Source organism: Chanodichthys erythropterus, chromosome 21, assembly GCF_024489055.1.
Source record: "Chanodichthys erythropterus isolate Z2021 chromosome 21, ASM2448905v1, whole genome shotgun sequence".
In the NCBI taxonomy this organism is placed as follows: domain Eukaryota; kingdom Metazoa; phylum Chordata; class Actinopteri; order Cypriniformes; family Xenocyprididae; genus Chanodichthys; species Chanodichthys erythropterus.
In genome coordinates this window covers 12,082,501-12,095,924 of record NC_090241.1, presented here as the reverse complement: position 1 = coordinate 12,095,924, position 13,424 = coordinate 12,082,501, and the positions used below count along the sequence as shown (strand labels likewise).

Genomic DNA, 13,424 nt, shown 5'->3' with positions numbered 1-13,424 from the left:
ATAAAATTAAGGTTGAACCACTGCAGTCATGTTGACTAATGTCTTTACTACCTTTCTGGACCTTAAAAATGGTAGTTAAATTGCTGTCTATGGGGGATAAAAAAGAAAAAACCTCTCGGATTTCATCAAAAATATTTGTGTTCTGAAGGTCTTATGGGTCTGGAACAAAATCAGGGTGAGTAATTACTGACATAAATTTTCATTTTTTCATTTTAGATTGGGAGGAAATTCTGATTAATCATCTGTCCGCTAGCTATATTTCAGCTACACTTCTACAGTAGCTGAATTCATACTATTACTGTGACTGTTGTTCTTGAAAATATTTGATCTACACTAACTAAATGTATTTGTGTTATTAGAATGTAATTTGCAGTCACGTCAAAATGTAATCTGATTACATAATGCATGTCACTTGTAATGCGTTACTTCACTGGTTACATCAAAAAAGTAATCTGATTACGTAATGCATTTTACCTGTAATGTGCTACTTTACTTGTTACATCAAAAAACTAATTTGATCACGTAATGCACATTACTTGTAATGTGTTACCTTCAACACTGCTCATTTCGGATGAGACTGAAAACACCTGATCGCGAATTTTTTCCATAGTCTGAAAACATCAATAGCTCAATGTAGATTTCAATCTGAGGGTTTCTTAGAGAGGAGAGCTATGATAGAAATTTGACCATTTTAAACAATCAGAATTATCAGCTAATAAGGGTAAATATCAACACACTCTTGGAGACTGGAGGGAGCATGAGATTTATCTACAAAGAGTCTGAGTTGGGTTTCCACAGAGCTGTACCTCCACCAGATCTTTGATTGAATCACATCCTCAATTTCTGATATCAAAGACATGCAACGTTCAGCTTGTATGAAGTTCTTCCTTTGCTGGTTGAAGAGGAAAAAACTCAATTGCGTTTGCAATAATTGAAGCTGCATTATTTTTTTGTATATATTTTATAGTTTTCATATGATTTTATGAGTATTACTGTGTTATTACTGTATTATGTTTAATACAATATCTCTTCAGTTAAAACCAAAAACGCATAGTGTCCACTCATGTGGACATCTGAAAATCTCTTTGAAAAATATGTGTAAAAAATTCCAGATCTTGTTTTTCATGCCCTGAGAGCAATCAAGGCTACAGGAGAGCAGGAGGAATATTCATGTGTGTGTGTATCAGTGTTGGTGATGGTGAAGTCAGCAGGACTCACATGAGGAAACACACAGAGACACGTCTGAACTGCCGGAGAGAGCGACAGCATGAATCACTGAATAGAGATTAATGAAGGAGCACTACAGCGCTTCACCACAGCGCCGAGAACGGCAACACGGAGGAATAAATAAATGAAATGCTTCAGAAAGGGAGCGAGAGGGATTCGGTACCAGTCATGCTCAGATAATTATTTTGAGAGAAGGCTTGCATTCGGTTGTTAGAAAGCAAAGCCCCCCTCCCCCCCCCATATACGCCTCATATACGCGATAACAGTGATACCTGTCTTAGTATAAAGCACACACACTCATCTGTCATTCATTATTTCCATTTGCACTCATGAGCTACGGATAATTAACTAAGCACTAATGATTTGGTCTCTCATTAGTTCAGATATGAAACATGATTTATGGTCTGAAAAAGAGCTCTGGTCTGTCTTACATGTATGTTATGGTAATTCATTCACCCTGCAGGCTGCAGACGTGCGATCGATTCATTTGGCGAGAGACTGACGAGTTTGAGCAGCCGGTTAACCTCTCACCGGCGTGGGAAGACGAGCGCTTGCCTAATTAAATAAACGAGAAATGACACGGCAAGGCTGAAGAGGACAGTGTGCTTGCGTGTGTGAGTGGCCTGTATTATATGATAATCACTGCAAAGGGTTTCATTTCATTTACTAATATATGTGTTCTATAAAAAGAGAACACAGACGCCCACAGCAGAACATGTGCTTCCCATTTCCTTGCCTCACCAAGATTATTACTGTTAACCAAAATCACTACAGCAATAAATACCAGCAGTGAAAACTAATTTAAAAATGAAAATGGGAAAAAAAAATAATGCATGCATAAATCCATTAATGCATGCATAAATACTGCAAGTGCATAAATAAATAAATAAATCCATTAATACATGCACAAATACTTATAATAAATAAATACTGTAAGTGCATAAATAAATAAATAAATCCATTAATACATGCACAAATACTTATAATAAATAAATACTGTAAGTGCATAAATAAATAAATAAATCCATTAATACATGCACAAATACTTATAATAAATAAATACTGTAAGTGCATAAATAAGTGCATTAATGCATACATAAATATTTTAAGTGTGTAAATACATAAATTCTGTAAGTGCATAAATTAATGCATGCATACTGTAAATGCATAAACAAATAAATAAAAGCATGCACAAATATTGTAAGTGCATAAATTAATAAATGCATTAATGCATGCACAAATACTGTAAGTGCATAAATAAATAAATAAATAATTAAATGCATTACAGACAAAAGCAATGATGAAAAAAGCAAATTGAAGTTAAACTCCAAAAAGAAATAAAAATACAAACTAGTGAATTTTTATTTATTTTTTTACTGCTGTGACGGCCTGATCTTCACACCGTCACAGCAGTAATCAGACGGTTGGCGGTTCAAGTCTCATGTGGGACACCGAAGGATGTTGATTTAGTGGCGTTCAGCTGATGGTTTAATGATCTTGTCCTTCCTCTGACCCTGGCTATTGTGTCCTGGAGCAGGACCCTCACTGTGGGAACATGTCTCAATCCCCCCGATGCAAATATAAGGTTCAATGGGGTTCTATATAGAATCAAGGATTCTTATTTTAAAGCCAAAATGGTTCTACATAAGGACAAATATCTTAAATGATTGCAAAATACTTTCATGTTTAATGGATTATTTCAGATGTTTTCTAGTGATAAAGTATGTTTACATAATAAAATATATCAATCTATAAAATGATGGAACCCCTAAAAGTTTCTATATATGAAGCACCTGACAGAACCGTTTAAGGTTCCATATACTCTAGAAACCTTTTTTTCTAAGATTGCATATTATACATAATAAGAGTGTGTGCTCATATCAAACTCATCTCATTCAATCAGATTTAAAAGCCTTATTTGTTGCTTATTCAAAGATATATACACATAAAGCAACAGAGATGAGTATAGAATAAAATAGTGCAAAATTAAATGTTGCAAATAGTCTTATATTGCTGTTGCCACAGCTTGTGGCTTATTGTTTTCCATCTATACGTCAGTTAAGAGTGAGAGAATAATGCATCATTCAGATTCATCTTCATACCATGACAACTGCCATTACAATAATAATTACTCTCAAGTCCCCGCATATTCAATTGTAAACTACTTCTCGAGTGATTAATAATTTAAACCAGGTCCATATCTGCTGTCCCGACACACACAGTCACACAAAGACACACACTTTGTCTCACTGAAGCAGGTGCAGTGAGTTTCTAAAAGCCTCTTCTGCTCCTGAACGCCCCCGGCTACAGTCTCCATCTCTCCTCTTCCTCTCTTGCTTCATTTTTCTTTACCGTAGTATCTATTACTGCTGTGTCGCTCTCACACTGTAATTAATCATCATTTTTTATCTGTGTCTCCTCTAATTGGTTCTCATCAGAACTCTGCTGCACCTCACACACACACGCACACTATCTCTCTCTCTCTCACACACACACACACACACACACACACACACACACACACACACACACACACACACACACACACACACACACACACACACACACACACACACACACACACACACACACACACACACACACACACACACACACACACACACACTCTTTCTCTCTCACACACACACGCACACCTGCCGCCATCATCAGCTGTACGAGAGCCGCACTATTAGTTTCTATTCTCCGTTCAGCCTGTTTTCTGACAGACTGAAAGAGCTTCATAAAGGAAGATGGATTAAACACAATGACAGTCTGTGCTGATATCGTACGTCAGTTTTACTGTCTTCATAAAACATTTATATTGTTACAAAATATTTCTATTTCAAATAAATGCTGAACTTTCTATACTATAAAAAAATGTATCACGGTTTCCACAAAAATATGAAGCAGCACAACAGTTTTCAACATTGATAATAATCAGAAATGTTTCTTGAGCAGCAAATCAGCATATTAGAATGGTTTCTGAGGGATCATGTGACACTGAAGATCGGATTAATGATGCTAAAAATCACAGGAATAAATTAAATTTTATAATATATTCACATAGAAAACATTTGGAAACTTTTCTCAATCTTACTGTTTTTACTGTATTATTGATCAGATAAATATTACAGCTTTGGTGAGCAGAAGAGAATAAATTTGTAATTATCTAGCTTGACAGCCCTTCAAACCACATTTCCCATGAGCCTCTCTCACTTCCTGCTTTCCATGTGCAGCTGTATCCAGTCAGAGGAATGTCAGCTGTGGTTTTCCCATGCAGCCGAGCGCCAGCTCACGATCACAGCTCTGAGTGTCTGGATGTGGTTCAGACGCCACGAGGAAGGAGGCTGAAGAGGCGGAGTGTGTTTGTGTGTGACGCTGATGCAGTTTTTGGGTGCGTTCTGACCACTAGGGTGCAAGAAGAGCCTTCAGATGGAAACCACAATAACACAATACAACCGTATCATCCAGAGAGGAACACACAGCCAAACCCAGACAACAAGAAGAGCTCGTGTCCAAAAACACACACCCATCTAGACAGGCCTGACTGTTTATAATGCTCAAAGTCTGCCAAATAAGTTTCTGCTTTCAACTAATGGACAGCAGGACGAATCCTTCACCATCTGTCCTGCTTCAACAAAACAATGAGACACAGTCTGCGTGTGTGTGAGTGTGTTTGGATATAAATACTGTTCTCATCTGGCATTCTTCTTATTAGATCAATGCGCCGGTTATTAAGTATGTTTGCAACAGTGTGTGTGTAGGAATAACACAAGTTCACTTTAATCTTCCACTCTGGATAGATAACCAGAACACACACACACACAAATGTAGATTAGCATTCTCATTATTGTATTGATCTGTTAAGACCCAGCATGCGTTATCAGGAGTGGCGTGTCTGTATGTACATGCATGTGTCTGATATGATCACGTGACAGGAGCTCAGCTCATTGATTCTAGACCATCATATTCAGACTAACCTTCCATCAAGGTTTCAATCAATGCAGCACTGCTGATATTAATGTGAAGATTATATCAGCATACAGCGATTAGCATGATGCTTTTCACTGAGTGACTATGCAAGGATGTGAACGCAAACACTAATGCAAGCTCTTTTTTATGAGTTGTTGCCACATGACATCTGAAATGTTTTGGACCACAAATAACAACGCAAGTCCGTGCTGCATTCTCAGCGCTGCCACACGAGGCGCTATAGTGGACATTAAACAGGCTTTCAATAGTTTTTAGTCAGTAAGACTTTTTAATGTTTTTGAAAGAAGTCTCTTCTGCTCAATATTTATTGAAATAATGAAATATTTATACAATTTGAAATACCTGTTTTCTATGAGATTATATGTTACAATGTAATTTATCCTGTGATGCAAAGCTGAATTTTCAGTGTCTATGGAAGTCCATTCCTGACAAAAAAATCAGGCTTTTGTAAATCATAATAAAATAAAAATTAATTTCAATATAAAATTTCGAAATTATGAGATACAGTCATAAGATAAAAAAAAAATAATAATTATGAGCAACTATAAGAAAAAGCCAAAACTAAGATTAAAAAGTAGTAAGTATAAAAAAATATAATTGTTTAAATATAAAAACAATTATTTTGTAAATTATATTTACATAAATTAATGTTTTTTTATGTAATGATCATGATTTTTTTCTATTAACTGTGACTTCTGTCATAATTTTGACTTTTCTTTTCATATTTATGATTTACCAAAGCATGATTTCTTTCCTAATGTGGTGGAAATCGGCTTTCGTAAGTGTCACATGATCCTTCATTCTAATATACTGATTTGCTGCTCAAGAAGCATTTCTGACTATTATCAATGTTGAACACATTTGTATAGCTTTGTATTTTTTGTGGAAACTGTGATACATTTTATTGCTTGATGAATAGAAAGTTCAAAAGATCAGCCTTTATTTGAAATATTTTGTAACATTTTAAATGGCTTTACTGTCACTTTTGATCAATTTAATGCATCCTTGTTGAAAAAAAAACAAAAAAAAAACATACTGACCCCAAACTTTTGAATGGTCGTATATGCTAAACCTCAAGTGTGAAATACTTTAGTATGTTTCTGTCACAATAAACAGCTATTCTTTAAAGACGAGTGCTTGTAAGCGTAATGTTGCTGAATGGAGTCTTGAAGACTCGTGTGAGATGGTGTGTGAGACTCACTGTGGTTTTCTGGCACTGGATGCTGGAGCTGTTGAAGCGCAGCGCCGTCACACTGTACGTCTCGCCCTGGATGTGGAAGATGCACTCATAGTTCCTCTGACCGGACTGAGGCTGTGGAAGGTTCCGGGCCGCAAGCGTGATGGGCTTCGGGACGCCGACGGGAACGTAGATCTGTGTGGATGGCAGAATTTGAGGACAATCCTGTAATAAAAAAAAAAAAAAAGATGAAAATCTCTTATCATCAGCTGAATCAAACATGGAAATTATTCTTATTAAAACAACAAAACACAGGAAGGACATCGAATCATCAGTCGACCAGACCAGAGGACATGTTTGACATTTGGTTAAACAAGCCTGATGGGGAACATATGGAGCAACGTCACGCAAAGACCTGAAGGAGAAACGAGCTGGACGCTTATCTGGAGAACGTCCCAGAATACCTCACTTCTGAGTGAGTGTGTTTGAACACTTAAGGAATAAAACATGAGTCAAATCAGTCAAGTCCCACACCACTTCTGTTCAAAAGATCTAGTTTTGAGTTTCTTCTGCTCACCAGTGCTGCATTTATTTGATCTAAAATACAGTAAAAACTGTGACATATTACAATTTAGAAAAGCTGTTTTCTATTGTAAAATATGTTAAAATGCAATTTATTTCTGTGATCAAAGTTGAATTTTCAGTCTCATTACTCCGGTCTTCAGTGTCACATGATACTTCAGAAATCATTCTAATATGCAGACTTGCTGCTAAAGAAACATTTCTGATTATTATAAATGCTGAAAATAGTTACTTAATATTTTGTGGAAACCGTGATACTTTTTTTTTTTTTTTTCTGATGAACAGAAAGTTTAAAAGTACAAAAGCTCTAGTTATGTATAAACACCATAAAAACAGTGTTACGGATGTGAATAGTAGTAGAACTGAGAACTGAAAGAGAGTAGAGGAAGTAGTTATTCCAATCTGATAGTGAATAAGATCTCATAACCTCTCTCTGAATGACGGCCTGATAAATGAAACTCTGAAATCAGTTCTTAATGCAGTGCGGCGTTAGGGAGCACTTATGAGTCTCACTGAGATTAAGAGGATAAAACCAAGAGCAGGAAATCACTGGATCCTCCCGGTGTCTAGACAGCAGAGGAGATTCCTCCTCAAACCAAATTCTCCTGATGTTACTGATTTCATCTGTAAGCTGACAGTATTTTTGGTAACAGCGCTGGTTTCCTGTCTTGTGCTTATTTAGCGTAAAGAGTGACCACAGAACGGCCGGTCAGCCACCCACACGCCTGTAACACAGAATTCAACCACAGCAACCTTACAGATGGAAAGAGGAGTGAGATGTTTAAGGCACAGAAAGGATGTTTGCTAAATAAGTGTTCAAAACGCGTCACCAGAATTTGTAGAAGGTCTTCCGCAGAAAGCAAGCCTTGAGCTCTAAATGTTCAAAAACAATCATGACTTTCAGGTGTTACTTTCAAATGTTTGAGATCAGTAATTTTTGTTTTGAAAGAAATTAATACTTTTATTCAGCAAGGATGCATTAAATTGATCAAAAGGAACATTTGTAATGTTACAAAAGATTCTATTTCAAACAAATGCTGTTCTTTTAAACTTTCTATTCATCAAAGAATCATGAAAAATAAAATGTATCATGGTTTCCACAAAAATATTAAACTGTTTTCAACATTGATAATAATCAGAAATGTTTATTGAGCAGTAAATCGGCATATTAGAATGATTTCTGAAGGATCTTGTGACAGGACTGGAGTAATGATGCTGAAAATTCAGCTTTGATCACAGGAATAAATTACATTTGAACAAATATTTACATAGAAAACAACTATTTTAAATTGTAGCAATATTTCACAATATTACTGTTTTTACTTTATTTCTGATCCAATAGATGCAGCCTTGGTGAGCAGAAGAGACTTATTTGAAAATCTCACCAATCGCAAACTTTTGAACAGTAGATTACACACAAACACAATTATTAATATGGCAGCAAAAGCTGCTCAAAGATAATTGGTTTTATTTTAACAATGTCTGCTCCTAAATTATCTCATCTCTCCCCGTAAAACATTCATATTTGTTCCAGTAAGTAGGGCAGAGCAACCTCACATTCTCACATCTTTCCAGCGGCCCGAAGCACAAGCACCATAAAATCCACTTTCACAACAGCTTTGTGCAATAAATGGAAAATGAGCCGTAATACGACTTCAAGAAGGCCATCAGAAACCAACTGATCATTCTCAAGTCAGTGTGCTGAATTAATTTAAATGTTTAAATTCAATTTATTTAAATTAAATGGCCTCATTTAAATATTTCTGTGTTAAATTGAATGGAAAGCAAACGTCGTTTAGATGTCAGAGCTCTTCTGTATACAATTACCCATCTACACACTCTCTATCAGTCCAGACGCTGTTCCCAGTGCTGTCTACATAGGCAGCTGCCTTCAAAGACAGCAGCATCTCATCGCAAATACAACCTGACAGAACTGATGTGAAGAACACAAGACTCTATTAACAATGAGTCTGTCGTTAGCATGTTACTTAACTAAAAATGTGATAATCTAAGCATAAATACAGAGCACACACAAACAATGGGTAAAATTGAATTACTTTTTCATATTAAAGAAGAAAATCAACATTTCTCTAGGCTCTATCTGCTAATCTTGGATGAATTTTGCTGCCTTCAGGCTCCCTTGGGAAGTTCCTGCAAGTTTGGAAATGTGAGTTTGGTCAGTGAAAATAAAAGATTGCAATTAGCAATCTCTCTTTTCCAATAATAGACAAAGACAATATGCTTTTTTAGTGCTAATTCAACAGCAATGGCTGAGCATTTGGTGTGTGACTGATGTTTTGAGTATTTTATTCTTACACTGGCACAGAAAATGAATTCGTAAATGCAGCTGTGCTTCACAGGCCTGTCGTCGCAAAATTCAAAAGAATTAGTAGTATTTTCTGTCAACATCATAGCTATTCTTCATCAATAGTTTAAAATATGGTTAAAATTTATTTTACAGTGCCGTAATTACATTGTAATTACTCATATAAGTACCGATTATTATTAATTAACTATGTACTTACTATAGATTTACAGTTAGGGTTAGGGTTTGGTTTAGGGCTAGTTACTTGTAATTATGCATAATTTACTGTTATTACTGGAGTAAGTACACGTAGTAACGTGAAAATTAAAAAAAGTGTTACCTAAAATACTTGAATAAATTAATTGTACAGTCGAAATGCACAATTACAACTTATTTATTTGATCAATACCAATCAGCTGTTGTTAATGTTAACTAAAACTAGCTATTAAAAACCATTGTCAGTAACTGTAATTAAGCTGAAATAAAATACAATACTAATATTAGATGAAAAACTTATAATTAAAATACTTTAGAAATATTGCCTTGGCAGCTAACTGAAATAAAATAAATTCTAAAACTAAAACTGAAATAAAAATTAAATAAAGCTAAATAGAAATAAAAAGCTAAAACTATTATATATTACAAATGCACAAAACGAAATTCCTAAAACAAGCTTAAATGAAAATTGAACGTAAAACTACAAGCTAATTAAAAAAAAGTTATTAAAACTAAAACTGAAATAAAAATTAATTAAAGCTGTCTCAAATTGTTAATGTTAACAACACTAGCATTGCGTGACTATGTATTTAGTGTGTATTAGCATTACCTGTAGATTTCAATTTCTGTAGCCACTCCACAGTCCAAAGTCTTTTGCTTTTGACTACGGGTGAAACTCCAGTTGTCACTGATGACTGTCATTTAGACCTTTCTGGATTACACACCGCCATCAAAATGATAAGTTTTATTATTGCATTTAGTGTGAGAAAAGCCTATAAAGCGTGACGTAATGACACAAAGACGAACGGCTGCATGCTCGAATTTCCTGTGGAAACCCACCAGTACCATCCAGATTAGGAAACATTATTACAAGCTTGCTGTTGTGAATCACGCTAAGGTAAGGAGATAGTTTTGAACACTGGCTGGTTATGTACTTGCTCAAAAATTGATTTAGGGTCATTTTCAATCAAAAGATGTTACAGACTGCAGCTTTAAAGCAAAATAGAAATTTAAAATATGAATAAATACAATAATAGTATATAAATAATACTAAAATAACACTGATACTAAAGACTTTCCATGAGCCATGACTTACTAATTGACACAGATTTTGTTCAACCTCAAATCCCGACAGATTTCCCACCGGTAATTGTGACACTGGCGTTATTCATGTGAACACCCCACAAATATGATCGTTCGCACTTGAATGCAGCATAATTCATGATTCACCACAAAGCATTCTGGAATAGTCTTTTCTGTGAAGGACACAATATGATTCCGCTTTAGAATTCACCCAAAACGAGTTATCTTTCAGGACAGCACAGAGCTGCTGCCTATCTTCTGGAACAGTCTCCGCATCCGGAGCCCCAATGAGGCCTAAAAATACAGTCTAGGAAGGCAGCAGCTCACCGGCGTTTGTAGCAGAGCTGAAGGGGAGACAACATGCTAAAAATAAGTAGTGATGCATATAAATATAAAAGTGACGGAAGGTGGGGAAAGCGTGAGAGAATGTGTGCTGGCCGCCAAGAACAAAGAAAGCGAAAGTGAGAGGGAAGACAGGAGAGGAAGTAATCAGTCTGATAAAGTCATTTCTCTGCACCTCCTTCTCTCCCTCTCTCTCTCCTCCTCTGGTTTAATTATTCAAAGTGGATTAGATCTGTGCTTCAGCTGCCCAATGCATCCCAGCGATGAATATTACATAGTGGGGGGGGAGATAAAACAGGGTGGCGGATATGAACTGAGAAGAAAGGAGCAGAGAGAAAATGGATGAACAAAGACGAAAACAACAGGCTTGGAGCAGAGAATTGTGGGTAATGGGGTCAGGGGTGACATCAAAGGCCATGCGACCTGTTTTCAAGGTCTCTATGGAATGCAGACGCTGTAATTAGTGCTGTTGTTATGACGACTGCGGTGTTTCACTGCATGTATGTGATAAAACTCCTGAACATTCACTTCTATCGTCTCGACTTAAACCAGCTGTCACTTGTCTTCTAGTTGTTCGCTCACTCCCAAGAAAAGAGGTCGGAAGATAAGAAAAAATCCTACACAAGGAATATCAGTGCGACGTGACTGGAAATGTGAAGGAACAGACACCGTAAAAGCAAATCATGTGTTAAAAATGAAGAGCAGACTCTTTCTGCCGCACTGATTCAAATCTTTTCCGACTCAAAGCCTCTGCTGATATATTCTTGCTTTTTTCACTCAAATGATGAACAAACGTTCAGCAGAGACCTGCTCAAAACAATGAGCAACAAACTACAACAAAGTGCAGAATACACAAATGCATTTGTAAAGTTCTGTGCCAAATATGTAAGAAGTCAAACTTGGCTTTGGAAGGTAAATAAAATCACCGGTAAGTTAATTAGCCTATTATAATGGAAGGATCATGTGACACCCCTTTTCCATAACCGTGAGTTTCAACACAGTACTAACTCAGCCAGACCCCGCCCCTTTTCCATAACCGTGAGTTTCAACACAGTACTAACTCAGCCAGACCCCGCCCCTTTTCCATAACCGTGAGTTTCAACACAGTACTAACTCAGCCAGACCCCGCCCCTTTTCCATAACCGTAGGCTTGTTCGACTTGATGCAGCGCCGCAAAGACCGATCGGCGGCTGACTTGAAGCAGTGCATGACGGTAAGAAATGTTGTCCGACTTGAGACAGCGCTGACATCATGTGACTGTGACGTATGGCTTTAAAGTACCACGAGAGCGATTTGAGATCAGCCGCTTGAGGCAGCCAGCGCAGTTTCTCAAGAGGAGCTGCACGAGCGCTGATGACGACACAGCTGTTTCATGATTGGCCGGATTCACCGCATGACAACAATCACGTGTGTTTTGTGCTTATTGTCACGCTTTCAGCTTTACTAATGCTCAAAAATGTGTGTTTTTATAACAGTTAAAGCTCTATTCACGTAGTCGCGATGTTATATTGGTGTCATGTTTATCAAAATAAAATGGATAAAAAACAAAGACCCCACTACATTGTTATTTAAATAACATATGCTTATGTTGAACTTTATTCTTGTAAAAACAGACGCTGTAAGCAGTACATAAAGTTTTGAATGAAAATGACTGTGAAACATCAGTGTATTAGTCAAATATTGCATTTATTTCACTTCAGCTGTGATAAAGTATGCAAACCGATGCAAACGCAGCGTGAGCGTCACTCTGGGAAGCAGAAAGTGTCCGACTTCACGTCTCCGTTTTCAGCTCCTCCCCGCCTGCACGTGGCTACTCTCGCCGATCGGTTACATCCAGCCGCGGCCGATGTCGAACACACCTCGTGAGTTTCAACACACTACTAACTCAGCTAGACCCCGCCCCTTTTCCATAACCATGAGTTTCAACACATTACCAACTCAGCCAGACCCCGCCCCTTTTCCATAACCATGAGTATCAACACACTACTAACTCAGCCAGACCCCGCCCCTTTCCATAACCATGGGTCTCAACACACTACTAACTCAGCCAGACCCCGCCCCTTTTCCATAATCATGAGTATCAACACTACTAACTCAGCCAGACCCCGCCCCTTTTCCATAATCATGAGTATCAACACACTACTAACTCAACCAGACCCCGCCCCTTTTCCATAACCGTGAGTTTCAACACACTACTAACTCAGCCAGACCCCGCCCCTTTTCCATAATCATGAGTATCAACACTACTAACTCAGCCAGACCCCGCCCCTTTTCCATAATCATGAGTATCAACACACTACTAACTCAACCAGACCCCGCCCCTTTTCCATAACCGTGAGTTTCAACACACTACTAACTCAGCCAGACCCCGCCCCTTTTCCATAACCATGAGTATCAACACACTACTAACTCAGCCAGACCCGCCCCTTTTCCATAACCGAGAGTATCAACACACTACTAACTCAACCAGACCCCGCCCCTTTTCCATAACCGTGAGTA

At 37.3% G+C, this 13,424-nt stretch overlaps 1 protein-coding gene across 1 annotated transcript in view; it reads right to left on the bottom strand.

Annotated features, from left to right (window-relative positions):
* plxna1b (plexin A1b) overlaps positions 1 to 13,424 on the bottom strand; it is a 152,160-nt gene that overhangs the window by 49,687 nt on the left and 89,049 nt on the right. Inside the window, exon 10 of the mRNA XM_067374658.1 lies at positions 6,422 to 6,622. Coding sequence (XP_067230759.1) covers positions 6,422 to 6,622 — 201 coding nt within the window. The remainder of the gene's footprint in view (positions 1 to 6,421; positions 6,623 to 13,424) is intronic.